This window comes from Zootoca vivipara, chromosome 1, assembly GCF_965207765.1.
Source record: "Zootoca vivipara chromosome 1, rZooViv2.hap1.1, whole genome shotgun sequence".
Classification (NCBI taxonomy): domain Eukaryota; kingdom Metazoa; phylum Chordata; class Lepidosauria; order Squamata; family Lacertidae; genus Zootoca; species Zootoca vivipara.
In genome coordinates, this window is record NC_142582.1 from 75,067,351 (window position 1) to 75,084,979 (window position 17,629).

A 17,629-nucleotide genomic window follows, 5' to 3' on the forward strand; every position below is an offset into this window, starting at 1 on the left:
CCCCCATTTAATTGTGAATAAGTCCAAGAACAGGTATGAAACCTCATGGGAAACTTTGCCCTGTCACTCCTCCTAACACTACTTCACTAAATCTCCTTGCTTCTACTACTCTCAAATCTGAAATGTGATGAAGAAGCTTTACATTCTATTTCATCTCTTTGTTTGCCATGTTAAATGAACCCTCCTAAATCCATCTTCTCTCATTTCCAAATAGGGGAATGACATGCAGGAAACAAATTCTTGTTTGGGGTTTTTTATAAAAAGCAAAATATTTTCAATTGACAAACATCCACCCTTGATTACAACGTTTGTTTTCATTGACCTCGTGAAAGTTATTTCTGACTTGTGGCAATACCCAGGTAAATAAAATCCATATTGCAGGTTGAAAAGTGAGACTGAGCAACATCTAATTACATCCACCAAGCTGCATTAGTTGTTCCTGTAATGGGGGAGCATAAAATGGATTGCACCACCCATAATGAAACATAGTACATGTGCTGCCTTCATAACGTATTGCAGGTCACCTTAGAGCACCCTGAATTTTCTAAACCTTAAGCAGAAATTTGATCAAGGCAGGCGATTCCACTGCACACATGGCTTTTCTAAGTAAATGAAGAAGTCTTTGTAGGTGAGGGGAGAGTGCCATGTGAGCACTGGAGTTCTCTTGCCTGAAATAACTGGTGGGTCAGAACTAGTGGTTTGTCCAAAAATTCGTGAATTCTCCGTCCATTAACTTGTATCCAAAAATTATCAAATGGGAAAGATAATTTCAGTGAAATTCTCATGAGTGGATGGTGGGCTTTCTGATGCACTTACCTTACATTTGAAGTGGTCAAAGGGTGTTTAGCCAACACCCCCCCCACCCTCTTATTTCTCTACTCCCAATTAGACTTTGTGAACCCAGCCACAAGGTCATTTTAGGAAATTAACAATAGATTATTTCTCTATCACCAGCACAGGTATTGAATTTTTAGTTGTATGGTACAAAAATAATTAAAGCTACCACCAGTTTTTGAATAATAAATGCTTTGCGGTGTTTCTACTGAAAAAAAACCTGACTAGATTTCCAATTTACTTTGAGTATTCAGGATTTTGAGCTGCAGGTCCTTGCTACTTTTATTGCTAGCTATCATGCACACACTCAGAGCAATTGATGGTCACTCAGTTGCTCATTGCAAGTGATTTGTTTCAGTCAAGGAGACCCTTGTTTTGGAGAAGATCTATATGGGATAAACACATGCCAGTTGCTGTCGATTCCTCCAGTGTTTGATGATGCAGAAGGAGGATGCTAATTTGCAGATCTCCTCTCGAAAATCTCCCCCGGCCAGGAAACAGAAAAGAGGGTTGACGCAGGTGTTCAGGCTGCAAATAGCCATCTCCACAAGGAACAAGGTGTCGGCATGCTGAATAGACTGGGTTGCAGAAGGCCGTACAGCTCTCAGGAAGATGCAGGTGTTTCGTGAGACATGGTAGGGGAAGTAGAGAAGAGCAAAAATGATCAAGGCTGAATACATGAGCTTGGTGAGTTTCTCCCTTTTCTGAAAGCGCTGGAGGCCAGTATCTTGGAGTTTCCTAACGCTGCTGCAATAACAGTAACAAATAGCAGTGAAAGGAAGTAAGCACCCTGCAACTGAACAGCTCACAGACAGTGGAAGGGTTATATAGGTAGAGCTGGAAAATACATAGAAAGAGCAAATTGTTTTGTTGTTTGGGCATGTCTGGATGCCTGCAACATAAGCAACTGGCAGGCTAACCAATCCTGTAACTGCCCAGATGGAAGAAGAAATCAGCAGGGAGTGTTGTTTGTTTAATACCCACAGGGACTTCAGGGGGTGGACAATGGCCAAATACCTGTCCATGCCCAGGCAGGTGACAAAATAGATGCTGCAGTAATAGCACAGGTGATAGGTAGTCCGTATAATCTTGCAGAAGCTCTTTCCAAAGGTCCAGTGCAGCTGGTTTAGGTGATAGTAGATCAGGAAGGGAAGGGTTAAGATCCACATGATATCAGCAAACACCAAGTTGCAGAGGAAAATTGTGCTCCTGTTCCAGCGCTTCATGCGGAAAGCAAGGATCCAAATGATGGGGACGTTGAGCAGCAACCCCACAACCAGGATGAAAAGGAAGGTTCCAGGGATTAGAGTCCTTTGGATGGTGTCTAAGAGGGTGTCAGTACTTCCACAAAAGTCTGCTTCTGGTTTCTGCCAAAAGTAAACATGGGGGAAATTACTCCAATTTTGCTCAGAAGAATCTCTCAGTATTGTAAGAGGAAAATGGCTACAGTCCTAACTACCTTACTTGGGACTTAAATTCACATTTAAGCGAGCACTGTTTTATGCACACATTTTCATCAGTTGTTGAATGTACCACCAGTTGCCAACTTGTATGTGTGAATGAGTTTTCACAGATCAAAATTTCATATTACTTATTTCCAGAGGGGTAGCCGTGCTAAGTCTCTCACAGCAAAAGCAACTGGGAATCTTGTGGCACCTTAAAGATTAACAAATCTACTAGGGCTTTGGTAGACTTAAGATGAAGCTGGTGGTCTTGAGTCCATGAAAGTTTATGCTACAACAGTTATGGTAACCTTTCAGCTGCCACAAAACTCTTTGTTATATTACTTGGTAAGTCACATTCAAAAAAAAATTCAGTGAAGTTCACACATCCAACTACCAGTTATCAAGTGTAGAGTAATAAAGAGTAATGAAGTGATGTACATGCAAGTAAGTGTAAATCAGCTAATGTCAAGGGAATTGAATGTGAAGTTGGAAGATCAAGGAGATTCAGTCTGTGAAATAAGCAACGACAATCCATATCATGGAAAACAATACTAAAAATGACAGTGTTTATAAATTTCTCATCACTGATAGTGCTTCGTGGGCTAGAAATCATGATCAAACATAGTTATAATCAATAACGTAAGTCTCAGAAATCTCTGTTATTCTAAGAACTACAGCACCAAGTCCAGCAAAATACCACTAAAAATAGTCTTACCTGGCTAGATGTCTGTTCCATAATCCTTACACGTAGTATGCTGATTTCATAATGCTGTCTGTGCCGTTCATTATTCATTTACCAGAATGATTGGCCAACTTCCTGAAATGACAGATGTGCAAGTGGTGTTGCTGCTATTATGGCTGTATGCCTGGGTAGGAGTAGATGAGAGACAGGAGGGGGGAGTATTTGATTATGCGGTGTGCAAATTTGAAGCTGTTTTGCTTTCCCAAAGGTAGCAAATCTCATATACTGGGGAATCAGGACTTCTCTGGATTTCTTCAGCTTCTTGATTGATGCAAAAATAAATAAATAAATAAATAAAATAAAAGGAAGAAAGAAGAGGTGGGGAGGGAGCATTTTAAAACAATGAACCAGTTGCACATTCTGGTTCTCTTTTTCAATACTTATATGTTTGGGTACTTTCTCATATATTACAGTAGCCAATACTGTTTTTTTCCTCTTTACTTCACTAGCTCTTTTGAAAGAATAGGTCTATTTAGCATAATAATATGGGATTCCATTATGTGTTATTTGTGTTTGGGATGGGGCTTTAAAAAAATTCATGATTTATTTATTCTTTTAATTTATCTCCTACCTTCCAATACATGGTTCCCTTGTTTTTCATCATTGCAACTCTGAGAGGTAGGTCAGTCTGAGAGATAAGGACTGGCCCAAGGTTGTCCAGTTAATTTCATGGCCGAGCAGGGATTTGAACCTGGGTCTTTCAAGTCTGAGACCAAATTTTGAATCGCTACATCCGTTGACTCCTGGATCCCATCTCTTCATCACCGTCTTGGTATTGTACCGTACCATAATTGTACTGAACCCAGAATGGAGCTATGCAGAGGGGAGTGACAGAAGCTTTGTTTTTATGAGACCAAGTAAATGGCCTTCAACCTGGGATACAGCAGAGGACCAAACCAACCTCGTGCCTCTTTGCTGTGATTGAGGAACAGAAGCAGGATTGCTCCTGACTCTAATGGTGTTCCTGTGTGGGTACCATAGAAAGTTGCCATTCACTCCAATGGGGACAAAGTCCCTGCTGGGATGCAGGTACAACCTGAGCTGCCCTCAACACGAGTCCCACTGAAAGTGAAATGCACAGACTGCAAAGAGACATACTGTGGTCTCCCAAATACATCTTCAGCACATAGTCCCATTCTCTCTCTCTCTCTCTCTCTCTCTCTCTCTCTCTCTCTCTCTCTCTCTCTCTCTCTCTCTCACTCACACACACACACACGGATACTGACTTTCACTAGTTGCTGAAGATTCAAGTTCCTGTGTCTGATTAACTCTTCCCTTGCTGACATGGAACACGGCTGGCCTGAATGTCACAAGAGCTACATCACTTTTGGTTGGCTTCCCCTCTTCCCCTGCTTTTTCACATTGCCCACGAACATATCTCATTGTAGTGGCATCACAGGCGGACCAACATGCACTAATCATGGTTTTTGCAAAAGGGGAACTTGTGTAAGGTGGAACACCGAGACCAAAAGTGGGTGTTTTGTTTGAAAAGCATGGCGGCTTTTTAATAATTTCCAAGTGATGTTGGCAGACTAGGTTGTGTCCACATAGGATAACAAATCCGCTGTTTTACTCATGAATGGGCAACAACAAAAAATGTGCCTCTAAAAGAATATACAGTATTGTGCAGTGATGGAAAGCACACAGTACCAGTTTCCTTGTTCTATTGAAAGTTTCAACAAGTGGGGTGTTTTCCTTTGTTTTAATTTAGCTGCATGACAGCTGCCTGCCTACACAGCTGAACTAAATGAGGTGAAAGGAATGAGTGATTTCCACCACTCCTCCACATGCATGTTCATTTCATGGAAATTTGTGACACACAGTTCTCCATGCCATGCTTGACATAGTGGGGTAAAAAACAACCCCTCTTGCCCTATGGGTTGTTTTTTTCTTTTAAGGATGAATGCCTTTGTGATGTGCATGATACAACCAAAAATTATAACTCTGTATCGAGTCCTCTCCCCCACCCCCACAATCAATGGTGCTGGTAAGTAATGGGACTTAATAGTCCTACATCCCCGTGTGTGTGTGTGTGTGTGTGTGTGTGTGTGTGTGTAATTTTTATTAAGTCTTCTATTTTACAATTTAAAATATTCATGAAACAACCTTAAAATGTCAGTGACTTCCCTTCTTCTCTTTCCATGGTTCAATTTGCATATCATAAATCCCTGCATATTTTACATAAACTAACCATTCATTATTCCATGAATACATACATCAAAACTTGTTTACACTATTGAATTTATCTTAAAGCTGGAAATGTTTTCAAGTGTACAGTTTTCTCCCATATATTCAAGAAACATTTTCCAATTTTCTTTAAAGGTATGTTCTTCTTGTTCTCTTATTCTATGTTAGGCCTGCAAGCTGCACATATTGCATCAGTTTAAATTGCCATTTTTCTTTAGTTGGGACCTCACTTGTTTTCCATTTTGGGGCTAACAAAACATGGGCCACAGTAGTGGCATACATAAATAGCCTTTTTTTTTTTGACACATTGGAATTTCCATCTGTATTATCCTCAGCAAAAAGGACTCTGTTTTTTTTGGGCAAGTACTTTTAAACATTTTTTTCAATTCATTATAAATTATTTCCCAATACTCTTTTACCCTTTTACAGGTCCACCACATATTAAAGAACGTACCCTCAACCTCATTGCATCTCCAACACTTATCTGATTCAGTCTTACACATCTTAGCAAGTCTACTTGCTACTTAGCAAGTTAAATGCCATCTGTAAATCATTTTCAAATAATTATCCTTCAAAGATCTGTAAACTTCAGATCATTCAGATCCCATCCCCCCTTTAAATAATGAGGTGCATTACTTCATTCACTTCAAAATGTGGGAGGATAGCCTTGCTGCATTTAGAGGCCCTTCTGCTCATTCTGCTGAGTGGAGCCCTGGCCATCTGCCCCAAAGTCCTGCCCTGACACACACAAAAAGAAAGTCCTTCCTGCCCTGACACACACAGCATGTAATTTTCTCCAACAAGTTGTAGTGATGGCCAACAGCTTGGAGGGCTTCAAAATAAGTGTAGACAAATTTATGGAGGACAAGGCGATACAATTTTATTTTGACCACTATAGTTATCATGCTCCTTCATGGATCACTGCCTTGTCATGGCGAAAGGGCTTGAATTACTCACGAGAAGCTATGAGCTATGCCGTGCAGGGCCACCCAAGATGGACAGGTCATAGCTGAGAGTTTAGACTAAATGTGATCCACCTGGAGAAGGAACTGGCAAACCACTCCATCACCTTACCGACAAAGGTCCATATAGTTAAAGCTATGGTTTTCCCAGTAGTGATGTATGGAAGTGAGAGCTGGGCCATATAGAAGGCTGATCGCCAAAGAATTGATGCTTTTGAATTATGGTGCTGGAGGAGACTCTTGAGAGTCCCATGGACTGCAAGAAGATCAAACCTATCCATTCTGAAGGAAATCAGCCCTGAGTGCTCACTGGAAGGAAGGATCGTGAAGCTGAGGCTCCAATACTTTGGCCACCTCATGAGAAGAGAAGACTCCCTGGAAAAGACCCTGATGTTGGGAAAGATTGAGGGCACTAGGAGAAGGGGATGACAGAGGACGAGATGGTTGGACAGTGTTCTCGAAGCTACCAACATGAGTCTGACCAAACTGCGGGAGGCAGTGGAAGACAGGAGTGCCTGGCGTGCTCTGGGCCATAGGGTCACGAAGAGTCGCACACGACTGAATGACTAAACAACAACAACAACGTAGTTATCATGGCCTTCATCCAAGGCTTCTGAGTTCAGTGATGATGTTGAGAAAATGCCATTAGAGATCCCCAAAGCTCATAAAGTCCCAGAAGCTTCCCAAGGGCCAAACTGTCAATGTTTATGTTTTTCTGAAATCTACCTCTGTGGAGCTGCAAATCAACTAAGATAAGCGAGGTGGAGGGTAGGGGGATACAAATCAACTAAGAGCAGTAACTTTCCCCTTGGGCTACCTTCCCAATCAAAATTGCTCCTCCAAATGTTCTCCTGCCTACAGACCAAATAATACATTTGACATTGCAAGTTCTAAATTTTGGGGATCCTTGGATAAATGGTCTCAGTGGGCCTCTCTTCCTGAGGGGGCTGATCTCCTCCTCCTCATTGTTGCCACTGTCTATTCACTTGTGTTTCCCTCCATCACATGAGAGAGAAAGAGAGATGGGGGATAAGGTCTGCAGTTAACAGGTAAGAAGTCAAGGAGGAACAGCAGTACAATTAGGAAGCTCCATGGATTTTAGGCATAGGTCAGCAGCACAAACAGTAAATCACTCGAGGCCAGTGAAGTAAAATCTTTATTCCAGGAAACAAACCACAGTTCTGCTTCTTTCTCAGCTATGTGAAGACTGTGGACATGGTCCCATGAACCAAACCACATGTGGTGCTCTTAATGCTTTCAAAAACCAGCCACTTTGGAGAAATAAAACCTTTTGGAAAAATAAAAGCAGTGGGGCCACAAGGTAGCTTGTGTTCCCATGAGAATTTCGAGCTGAAAATCACCCTCCCCTGGCTGCTATTGGCTTCAAATCTGCTTGCTGCAGTAAACTGCAGATTTGAGGGCAAAGAGCAGCATATGCTCAGGTTTTATCTTGCACATCTGGAAATAAATCCCTCTGTTGCTTCCAGTGGGCTTGATCCTGGAAAAAATAGCTGAGTATTATTAAGCAGGTTTTTTAAAAAATGTGAAGGACCTACCCCAAGATTGTTTCCCCCTGATGTAAACACACACCTGCCTATTTTTATAACACTGAAAGGTTTACATAGCACAGGAATACTATGTTCATTGTTCTTATTCTCTGATCTTCTTAGCTAATGCTATACATAGAGAGCCTGCAATGCAGGCAGCAACACTTGAAACCAACACTGGGTAGCTAAATCACTACAGTGTTTATTGATCTTTCCCCTAATGGGCCAATATCAAATAAAATGTTTATTCAAAGGCTACTGATAAAAGCCTAAAACGTGGAAACACAGCAAGGGCTATCTCTTGTTCATCATGTTTTCCTTGTTAATGCTGCCCTAATGGGGTACTCTTAATTCTTTTCAAACAGAACTGCGTAAAAACAGTCAGTTCTTATTTAAAGACTATCCTTCTAGAACATTCTCCCTGCTTGGTGTAGCTCAGCACAGCAGAGTGATTCATCGGCAAAGGCTAATGCAATGAGAACTAAGTGGGAAATATTTTTTTAAGAAAAAAAAATCTTATTTTGAGGATGTTTAACCCAAGGTTCTGTTGCCAATAGCAAAGGGCATATGGCTGTACTCTATCCATTTAGAAAAAGCCATAACGGCAAAGTTCTAGGGATCTCACAATATTACTGCTAGGTACTCAAAATACCATAAGCCAAACATACCCAACCATTGAGTGAAGAAATGCTTTATGAGCTTGTTAATTTTTATAAGAGGCAGTATGCTTGCTTTGAAAAAAGGTGCAATACTTCTAGAGACATGAACCAGAGAAGTGCTTCTTGGAATTTTACTCATTGCACCGAGATTAAGTAGCAACAAGAGATCCTTCAGGGACCTGGTGCTGTTCTTTCTTAGTCAGACTTCCACCTGTCTCTCACCCTCTTTCTCATGTATATACATAACCAGCAGCACTCATATGTGGAAGTAGTAAAGACTAGGTGTGCAGAAGACCCAGATAGATCGCAGAGCCAAAACTGGGTGCTTTGGAGAGGTTCTGGGCTTCTTTGCAAGGGAGGGATCAGAGGTACCCTGAACCAAAGTAGTGATCGCCACTCACTGCCTGATGCCACCTCAGTGATACAGACTTTAGAAAAATGCTGTAGACGCCTATCTGCTGCAAGCTAAATGGGTTGGGATACGGAAGAGAAAATGCTAAAGTGCAGAGGGGGGCGGAACTCTGTTGTGACTGACATGCTGAGATTTTAATCATAGGCTTTTATTTTACCCAAACTGTCCAGTGTCAGTATTTTGGGGGAGGAATGTTTAAGGAAATCAATAGTCCTTGTTTCAAGTGCTTCTTGTTCTTTCACAAGTTCTGTCTTGGAGGACCAGGGACATTATTAAAGGTGTGGTGGTGGTGGTGCACTTAGGTTTGCTGCAGCTGTGTACAGCAAACACATTCAGAGCAGCATTCCTGAGCACTCAGAGGGGGCATGTGCCAAAGGAACAGTGGCCAATAGAGCCTTCTAGAGTTAAGGATCCTTTGCGGGCAACTGTGAAGTCCCTTGAAGAAAAACACCATGCAAGACTTCCTGAACTCCACTGTGATGCAAATGCCTCCTGATTTTGTCTTACCTATTCCTAGGGAAAGTCATCACCATTCTTCATCATGGATGAGTTAAGTTGTGAAGGCAGCCTCTGGGATTCAGAAAAAGAACAGCGGGAGTGAACAGGTAACAAGCATATACCGCTATGCATTAAGATACCCATGATCTTCTTTTCTTTTCTTATTCTTATTCATATCATCAAGTTTGTGGAATCTGCCAGTATACAGTGATAAAGTTCATGACAGAAATGAAACCAGGAAATGAAAATGTGAAAATTTCTGATTACAGACATTCTACTATGAACCTTGCTTGTAAAGGCAATGAAATGAAATACAACATAGAGATAATCTGGTCCAGGAATGGCATATTAAAGAATAAAAAGAGAATCAACCTCTGCACCATATAAAAATTCAGCATTTTGCTGTAAATGGGATTTGCAGTTCTCGTTAAGCACAACGTATCTATTTCTCTAATTGAGGGACCATTACTTTTAATTCATCTAATATTGATTCAACATCTTTTAAACTACATCAGCTTCACCTACAGGTCCTGTATAAGTCTTTGATCGAATTTCATTAGCATATATTTAAAGTAACACCCATGTTGTGCAATTCATTTAGATCATTTCTTATATTCCTTGAATCATGGGGAAATGGAAGGCTTAAAAAAAGGCTTGCCTTGATGATGATTGAAATCCACATAGGCCTACTACTTTCTTTGTAGGTTTTCAGCCCTTAAAGTGCTACATTGTTGATTTCTGTTCTTTTTCTGATGCATATTGATTCTGAAATACTAGAGCAGCACCTGCCATTTCTCAAAGGTAGTACAGGTAAGCTGCGTGTGGCAATTTCACTTCCAGATCACTCTGCCTTTTATTCCAGACACAGGGCTGTCATTCAGCTATGGTTCCTCAGTAGAACAGTGTGTTCTTTCTCCATTTTTCTTCCTTGTTCTCTCTGCCATTAACTGATTTCCCCTGGTCTTCAAATGGAAGCTGATGCCAGAGAGAACAATGAAAGAAAAGCCTTTATACAGCTTTGGTTCCTGTATAGGACACACTTCTTTCCTTTGATGAAGACAGACTGTTTTCCGCATTTCTGGACTGGTGTGGAATTCAGTTTCATCCATCCTTTGAGACAAGGCATTGCAGTGCTTAACTTCCATCTCCATCTCAGTAGTCCAACCCCCACATCAGTAACAATGGTCTTGCATGCAACAGAGCCGATAAACTGCACAGAACTATGGATGTAAACAAAACCTTTTATTAACAGTCAACTTTTCACAGAATCAGTTGAATACATGTAACAATGCATTTACAAAACAAGCAACACACTATTCGCAGACATCTTTTAAACGCCATCATCAGTTAGCTGATTTTTTAAAAAGATTCCCGTATTGCACATATCAGCTTGATGATTTAACCATATATATCAGTTTATGAGACACAATTTGAATAAGCTTAGACTACCAGGCAAACATCTCAGATCCCCAAATTTAGCTTAAAATTGGCAACATCAACAAATTGCACTGAAAGACCAATGAAAACCATTTAGTAAATGTCGCCTTAAAAACTTAAAGCAGACTAATCCTCTGTAATAAGCAAAGTAGGGCGTGGGAGGGTCCCTGCCCACAGTCAACCACCAACACTGAAAGTCCTCTCATCACAAACAATAAGAATGAAAGGATGTGGTACTCTTCATTTCACCCAATTTTGACTTGTTATGGGAGGCATGCTGATATGCCTATTGAACTACCAGAGCCTTGATGGGTAAAAAAAGACGGAGTTAGATCTCTGCTCTGCTAAGTTAAGATTGGTATATATTATAGCATAACTGACTTCTTGATTCAGTGTTTGCAGGTGTGTCTGTTTGGAATGAGACCATTGTCCACAAAAAGACACTGCATTCAGCAGAGCACACTCTACATAGTTGTGGTTGCAGATTTGGGACTGTACTGCATAAGACAAAAAGGAAGCAAGTTCAATACCAATTACCTGTTTAGGAGTTACAGGTAGGTAGCCGTGTTGGTCTGAGTCGAAGCAAAATAGAAAAAAATTCCTTCAGTAGCACCTTAAAGACCAACTAAGTTTTTATTTTGGTATGAGCTTTCGTGTGCATGCAAAGCTCATACCAAAATAAAAACTTAGTTGGTCTTTAAGGTGCTACTGAAGGAATTTTTTTCTATTCTGTTTAGGAGTGTGGGAGAACTGAATCTCAAATCCTTCACCTTTCTACCCCCCTCCTGAAAGCACCAACTATTCAGAGGGTGCAGGCAGGCAGATGCTCTTACACTTGAACTTGAATTCAACCCACTGGTGTGCATATCTGGAGTGGGGCTCAAGGTTGCAATTCTGTATGCATTTCTTAAAAGAGAGAATTTTTTATTGAATTCAAAGGGACTTACTTCTGAGTACAGAACTGCACAGCACAGAATCAGGAAAGAAACTTGAATGTTTGTTGTCACAAGGAAATGTAAAGCAATTTTTAAAATCACAACTTCTACTTTAAAAGCAAAAATAAAAGTTTATAGTCCTTAAAGGCATCATAGGGCATTTATATACCATGATTCAGCATGCATAAACCAACAATTTACAAATATAACCACTGGATTCATCCACCAGTATACACAAGATGACATATAATCCATATGGAACTAGTGCACTATGTCCACAGAGCACTATGGACTAGTGCTCACACAATGATAAGACATGGATACAGAAAGGTGAAGAAGAAGAAGAAGAAGAAGAAGAAGAAGAAGAAGAAGAAGAAGAAGAAGAAGAAGAAGAAGAAGAAGAAGAAGAAGAAGATCACCACAGGTAAACAGATGCACAAGGCATGATGCACATTTCAAAAACTATAAGACGGGAGTATTATGCAGAATTCAAAAACTCAGATGGGGTAGTGCTAGACCACTTACAGTTCTCTCTCAGAAGCAAGGGCATATAGGCAAACATGCACAACACCATTCCTTAGTAAGCGTTGTTACAAGGCACAAGGGTCCAGTGTTTGCATATGAATTAACTGAAAATTTAACATCATAGCAGTACTTAGTAACTTGGCTCTTTCAGTGGACTAGTATAAAAATATCTATTGAAAAAGTTGCTAGAAAGCGAAAAGCACTGCTGCTTCCCAGACAACAACTGATATAATTCTCCTTGAGTGAGAGCTCAGTTTGTACAAGTGTGACAAACTGGGACTCAGAATGACATGGGCACTTAAAGCTGCAATCCTGTGCATATTTTTGAGAATAAGTCCCACTGAGCAAAATGAGGTTTCCTTACAGATTGAGCTAAGCATAAAGAGGCTTTACATATTTTTGCCTAGAAGTCATAGCCTACAAATTAAAATGTCTGGAATTTAATCCCACAATACTAAAACAATACTTGAAATTGCTTAAAAGGGAATTGCATAGAAATACAGAACAGAGGATGCCATCCCAGTGTTCCAGATTTACAAATAAAACCTTCCATGGGTACAGTTGCCCACCAGGGGCTTAAAATATCTCGTGCTTTTGCGCCCTGCCAGGGACTACAAAATCATAGACTCAATGCAGTTGTAAAGATCACTCTACATGGCTGGTCGCCTGTGTACCACAAGTTGCCAGAAGTTCTGTTCTGTTGATATCCTTGCACACCTTCAGGGCTTGCCCCACAGCCTCCTCAAATGGCAGGTCAGAGTTACATAAACATGCCACTTCGTAAGAATTTAACCCCTCTCATCGCTCTGGCTGAAATAATTATGGGTAGAGTGCATAATAACAGCAGACAAAGCTGTTTGTGTAATCTTCATCTCAACTGGACTTGACAAAAGGCAACCAAAGGTACTGTGCAACCACAGCCACATATTTCATTTCCATCTGTGCCAAGTCACTCTGCAGCTCAGTGTTCATTTTTTTATTAAAAAAATATTGATTCTACACAATTTAAAATATCTAGTGTGGCAAGCTAAAAACACACACATTTAATTTGTTAATACATTTAAGTTTGACACGGGTGGCAATTTTTGTCAAGCAGAACGGTGATTTGTTGGACTTGATTTGCACTCTTTGCTGCCTGTTTTACAACCCCTGCAGTCCATTATACACTAACACAAACATATTTTAAACATGAAACGATTGCAAATCCTCCATTTATATTTACAAGAACACTTATAAATAAGCAGCAGAGTGTTTATGCTCAAACAATGAGAAAGTGTTTTTGGCTAAATATGTATAGATTTTTTTTGGTGACTGCAATGTATCTTTGGCATATCTAATACACACTATATAATATTATTTCTCTTAAACATACATCACTTCTTGGGGGGGGGGGAAATGACAGTATCTTAGCAGACTGAGCACATCACAAATAGAAAGCAAAATGTAAGCCAGACCGTTTGTCAGAAAGGTTTTGATTCAAAATTTGAGATGGATGCTAAATTTAGTCTGGTGCAGAATACTTTTTGTCACACTGCTCTCCAAACTCTCTTCAAAACCCTATAGGTTATGCACAAACCCTTATAATATATGCACAAAGCAAAGCATGGGCAGTAGGGCAATGGTGACCTAAACCCTGTCTCTTGAGCATGGACACCTTTGAAATTAGGTTCAATAAATAAAAATTGGGCTAACAACTTATATTCTGCAGACAGCATCCTTAGCACCTTGGTTTTTCCCGCAGACCTCTCTGCTGGAACAGCCCGTTAAATATGGGGTGTGCATAGGCTCTAAGATTTGCTTTGTATCTGCACACTTAAAAAAATTACAATCTGCTTCTAAGTCATTCTGTGCTCTGTTCGCTTCAATCTGTTTTTTGGGTTCAGAGCTGCTCTGTATAAAACAAACCTGTGTGTTCCCCATTTACTATAATGGGGAATCTAAAAACTAATCTAAAAACCTCTCCCCCCCCCCCCCCCGGTCAAAATGGATGAGATTTACATGCCCAGGAGCTCCATCAGACAGATTAAACCTGCCAAATTGCAAAGACGTCAAGGGACTTTTTTGTGGGAGAATTAAAGGAATTCACTTTCTTCCATAATGCCCTACTGGGTGGGTGCAGGGAAATGGGAGCTTGTCTCTTTCTTACCCTAAAACAATTAAGTGGTAGCCAAGTGGTGCGTGTTCTTACTTGAACATAATTTTAACATTTGCAGCTTCACAACAGCCTTTCTTTCTGGCTGAGCAAAGAAGACAAGTGAGGAGCAAAGAGGCTGCAAGTTCCTCTTTGGGGGTCTGCATAGTTTTGGCTTACTGTGTCATGGAAACCATGCTATTATAACCGCAAACATTGAACTATACAGCACAGAAAAGCACAGAAACAGAACAACAGAACCCCAGGAGAGGGCCCTATCTGATTTGGGGGAAGTTACTGATATCATGTGTCAATGAGGGGAAAAAAAGGAGGAAACCCCCAAACCCTGCAATTCTCATTGTTCTCTTCCTGGGGCCATTGCACAACCCTAGTATCTGCATAATTTCTTGTTTGTTACTCAATATCTGTATAAGTTTCTTATTTGCTATAAGCATCGTTCTTTTCTTGTTTTGTTTTTCCGAGGCAGATACTATTAATCTAATCTGGGGATTTTGCCCATTAATCTAGCGCTTTTCTTTGCCAAGGATATGAGTGCTGTTCCTTCATTGATTGGGATCTTTTACTGTAGCGTTTCAAAGTAGATAATTTGCTCTTTTGCCATCGGAAATGAAACCGAAGCACACATATGTAGAAAACAGCATAATCTTTAGCTCACATGCTAGATACAGCCTGGGATATTTGTTCCAATACTTAACAGTCAAGCATAAGCTCCAAAGTGCAAGTACTTTATGTCCTACATGCTTCATGTTTAGTGAATTCAGAATTCAGCAAGTGCTTGCTTCTCAAGGTTCATCCACAACTGATTTGCATTGAGCTAACCACCTTGGAAGTTCGCAAAACTTGCTCCTGACCAGCTACTAATGCACAAGACTAAGTTTGAAAGCCGATACTTTCATAATACCTGTGAATTCATTGATAAGATACATTATGCTACATAATTTACACCACTAGCATTTTCACATCTTTTTTCCTTCACAAGTGCATGTAAACAAGGCACTATGCAGTGTGGGGCAGACTCGGGTATAAAAATGTAGCAAAACTTCAAAAATATTTGTAAGAACTTAAAATTATATAACAAAACACTGCCTGTAACACCTTCTAGCTACGGTAAGTCTGCATGCAAAGTTTACACTAAGCTTTATAAATTTGCAAAATTGTATCAAGACAAAAAAAAGGAACTGTTTCTCTTCTTAGCAACATATTAAAAAACCATTATTTCTAAGCATTGTGGATTTGGCTACATTAATGTACATAACCTTTCTTTCATTCATTAAATAGTATGAATAGATATTCTTTACAAACACAGAGATATATTATTAAGGCATATTCACAACAAATGGCTTTGTTTACCATTTATCCCTGTAGATATTTACTCAGGGATTTTGAAAACATGAAATTGTTTTAACAAATTTCAGAAATAATGACTTTATATCCCAAATACTACTAAAATCACAGGTAAAACTCCAGATTATCTCAGTGGTTCTGGTCTTGATAAAATATATTTCCAATTCAATATCATACTAATTTTAGGAAGAATCTGGCATTCATCTTTCTAACCCTTACTAATCATGTAATAATAGAATTTTATTTTATTTTACATTTGGAACTCTGAGGTGTAATTACTTAAACTTCCCTTACTATTTCTGAGAAGATATGGCTGATGAAAATTATTAAGCATAGAAATTACTTATGGAAAAAGTAACTGTGGGTTTTAATTTTTGTTAGGTCACTACAGTTACTGAACTGTTAAATCTACAGTTATGTTATCTGTGCCTTAAAAATAACCTACAAAACAACCCACCTCAAAAGGTACTGACAGGTACAGGTTTGTGTGGCAGAAATGCACACAAGTGATATGTAAAGATTTTCCAAGTAATGTTCCAAAGTAATGTATGATCAAGGCCAATATGTGAAAAGTACATGCTTTTGAATAGCCAATGCTACCTATCAAATACAGATTAGTACTTCTCTAAGTAAGGCATCCAATTTAGTTTTTTGTTTGTTTGATGTTAGCATCTTACAGTAAAGGCTCCCCAAACATTTGTGTACTTTCTGCACTATGCCCCTTCTGCCTTCACAACCTTAACTATGACATATTGGAAGTTCAGATCCCAGTTTCCCCAACTCTGAGAACAGGCAAACAAAAATAGGATTGAACTATAGAGTTGGAAGGGGCCTTGAAGCTTGGTTAGTCCTACCAAGATGAAGCATGAAATCCACAGCCACAGCACTTCCACTGGAGTCTATGGAGTGCTTTAAGATCACGATGAAAAGATACAGAATTCTGTTTAGGCTCTAGCACCATCAGTTGACAGTGCAACAACTGAAGGACATCACACCAAACTCTTGGCCTTATCAACTAATAATGATACTAATACAGGCTGGAACTTCCTGAGCCTCATTCAGGAGGCCATCGCCACACTTAGCAAGAACTGTAACTGCAAATGTGGAACATTATGAGCTTTTCACACTTAAGACAATTCTAGTTATGAGAAACATACAGTCTTAGAAAGGCAAGGCATTTCTGCAGTGTCATGAGCAGATTCATTTTTCAAGGTTCCACAGCAGCAAGGGTACGTAGCTTGTTGACTGGCCAACAGGCAACCCATGTTGATTCTCTCCACTTGCTTCAGTAAAATTGTTAGAACCAAAAGAGAAGCTTTCACGCATATTGAGCTGCTCATCTCAGATAATGGATAACCAATCTTCACAGGCTGGAATTTCACAGTCAGCTGTTCCTCAGGTTACATGACGTCTGATAACTCCACTCTCCCTTCAGTGGCAATGACTTCCTTTTCCATGCTGGCGGTGGTCCTGTTTTCACACAGCTTCTGCTTGAGCTTATTGAGTTCATACTCATGCAAGATTTTCTGAGTTAAGTACTTCTCACGCTTTATTTTGGCTTTCACCTCAGCTGGGACATCAGGAATCATCCAAGCCACAAAGAATTTGACAATGAAAACGACATGCTGCAAGGCAAGGGAACAATGCAAAAATAGGAGGATGTATGCAAAGAACTATGGAGGCAAGGTATTTCATCAAACAGTTGTTATTCCCTGTCCTAAACATTTGCAATGCAGACTTTCTAGGCTTGAGTTCTGAGAAAGATGGTTTTGCAAAGTGATCACATCTTCCTACACCTTAAACTTGTTGCTACAAAGAGGGTTTTTGGGGGGCGGGGGGCGGGGATCAACAATAGCATGCCATGCACACTAATTTCATCAGCTTGGGATGCATTCAGATAAATAGCACAAACTTTTGGGAGGCAAAACAACAGAGGGTTGTTTGCAGTAA

At 40.0% G+C, this 17,629-nt stretch overlaps 2 protein-coding genes across 17 annotated transcripts in view; both read right to left on the reverse strand.

Moving 5' to 3' along the window:
• Positions 1-247: 247 nt before the first annotated feature.
• LOC118088268 (P2Y purinoceptor 1-like) lies at positions 248-3,133 on the reverse strand. Its single transcript, XM_035121713.3, has 2 exons — positions 2,995-3,133; positions 248-2,201 (listed from the first exon to the last, which is right to left on the reverse strand). Exons 1-2 carry the CDS (start codon positions 3,070-3,072, stop codon positions 1,221-1,223), a joined length of 1,059 nt encoding a protein of 352 aa, XP_034977604.1. The 5' UTR covers positions 3,073-3,133; the 3' UTR covers positions 248-1,220.
• A 7,382-nt stretch (positions 3,134-10,515) lies between these two features.
• The window catches only part of ANO5 (anoctamin 5), a 65,323-nt gene continuing 58,209 nt past the window's right edge, over positions 10,516-17,629 (reverse strand). For 14 of the 16 annotated variants that reach the window (XM_088668249.1, XM_035117492.3, XM_088668213.1 and 11 more), the window contains one exon: positions 14,964-17,304. In XM_088668249.1, coding sequence (XP_088524375.1) covers positions 17,080-17,304 — 225 coding nt within the window. In that variant the 3' untranslated portion in view covers positions 14,964-17,079. Of the gene's footprint in view, positions 17,305-17,629 lie in introns of all 16 variants that reach the window. The other 2 variants (XM_035117511.3, XM_088668229.1) reach the window with 2 other exon arrangements.

What these genes read in the sequence shown, in the direction of transcription:
- LOC118088268 (XM_035121713.3), bottom strand. Translation starts at nt 3,072, where the DNA reads ATGAATAATGAACGGCACAGACAGCATTATGAAATCAGCATACTACGT. An exon ending in TGGAACAGACATCTAGCCAG is followed by an intron (nt 2,202 to 2,994) that starts GTAAGACTATTT and finishes TACTTTTGGCAG; the next exon opens with AAACCAGAAGCAGACTTTTG.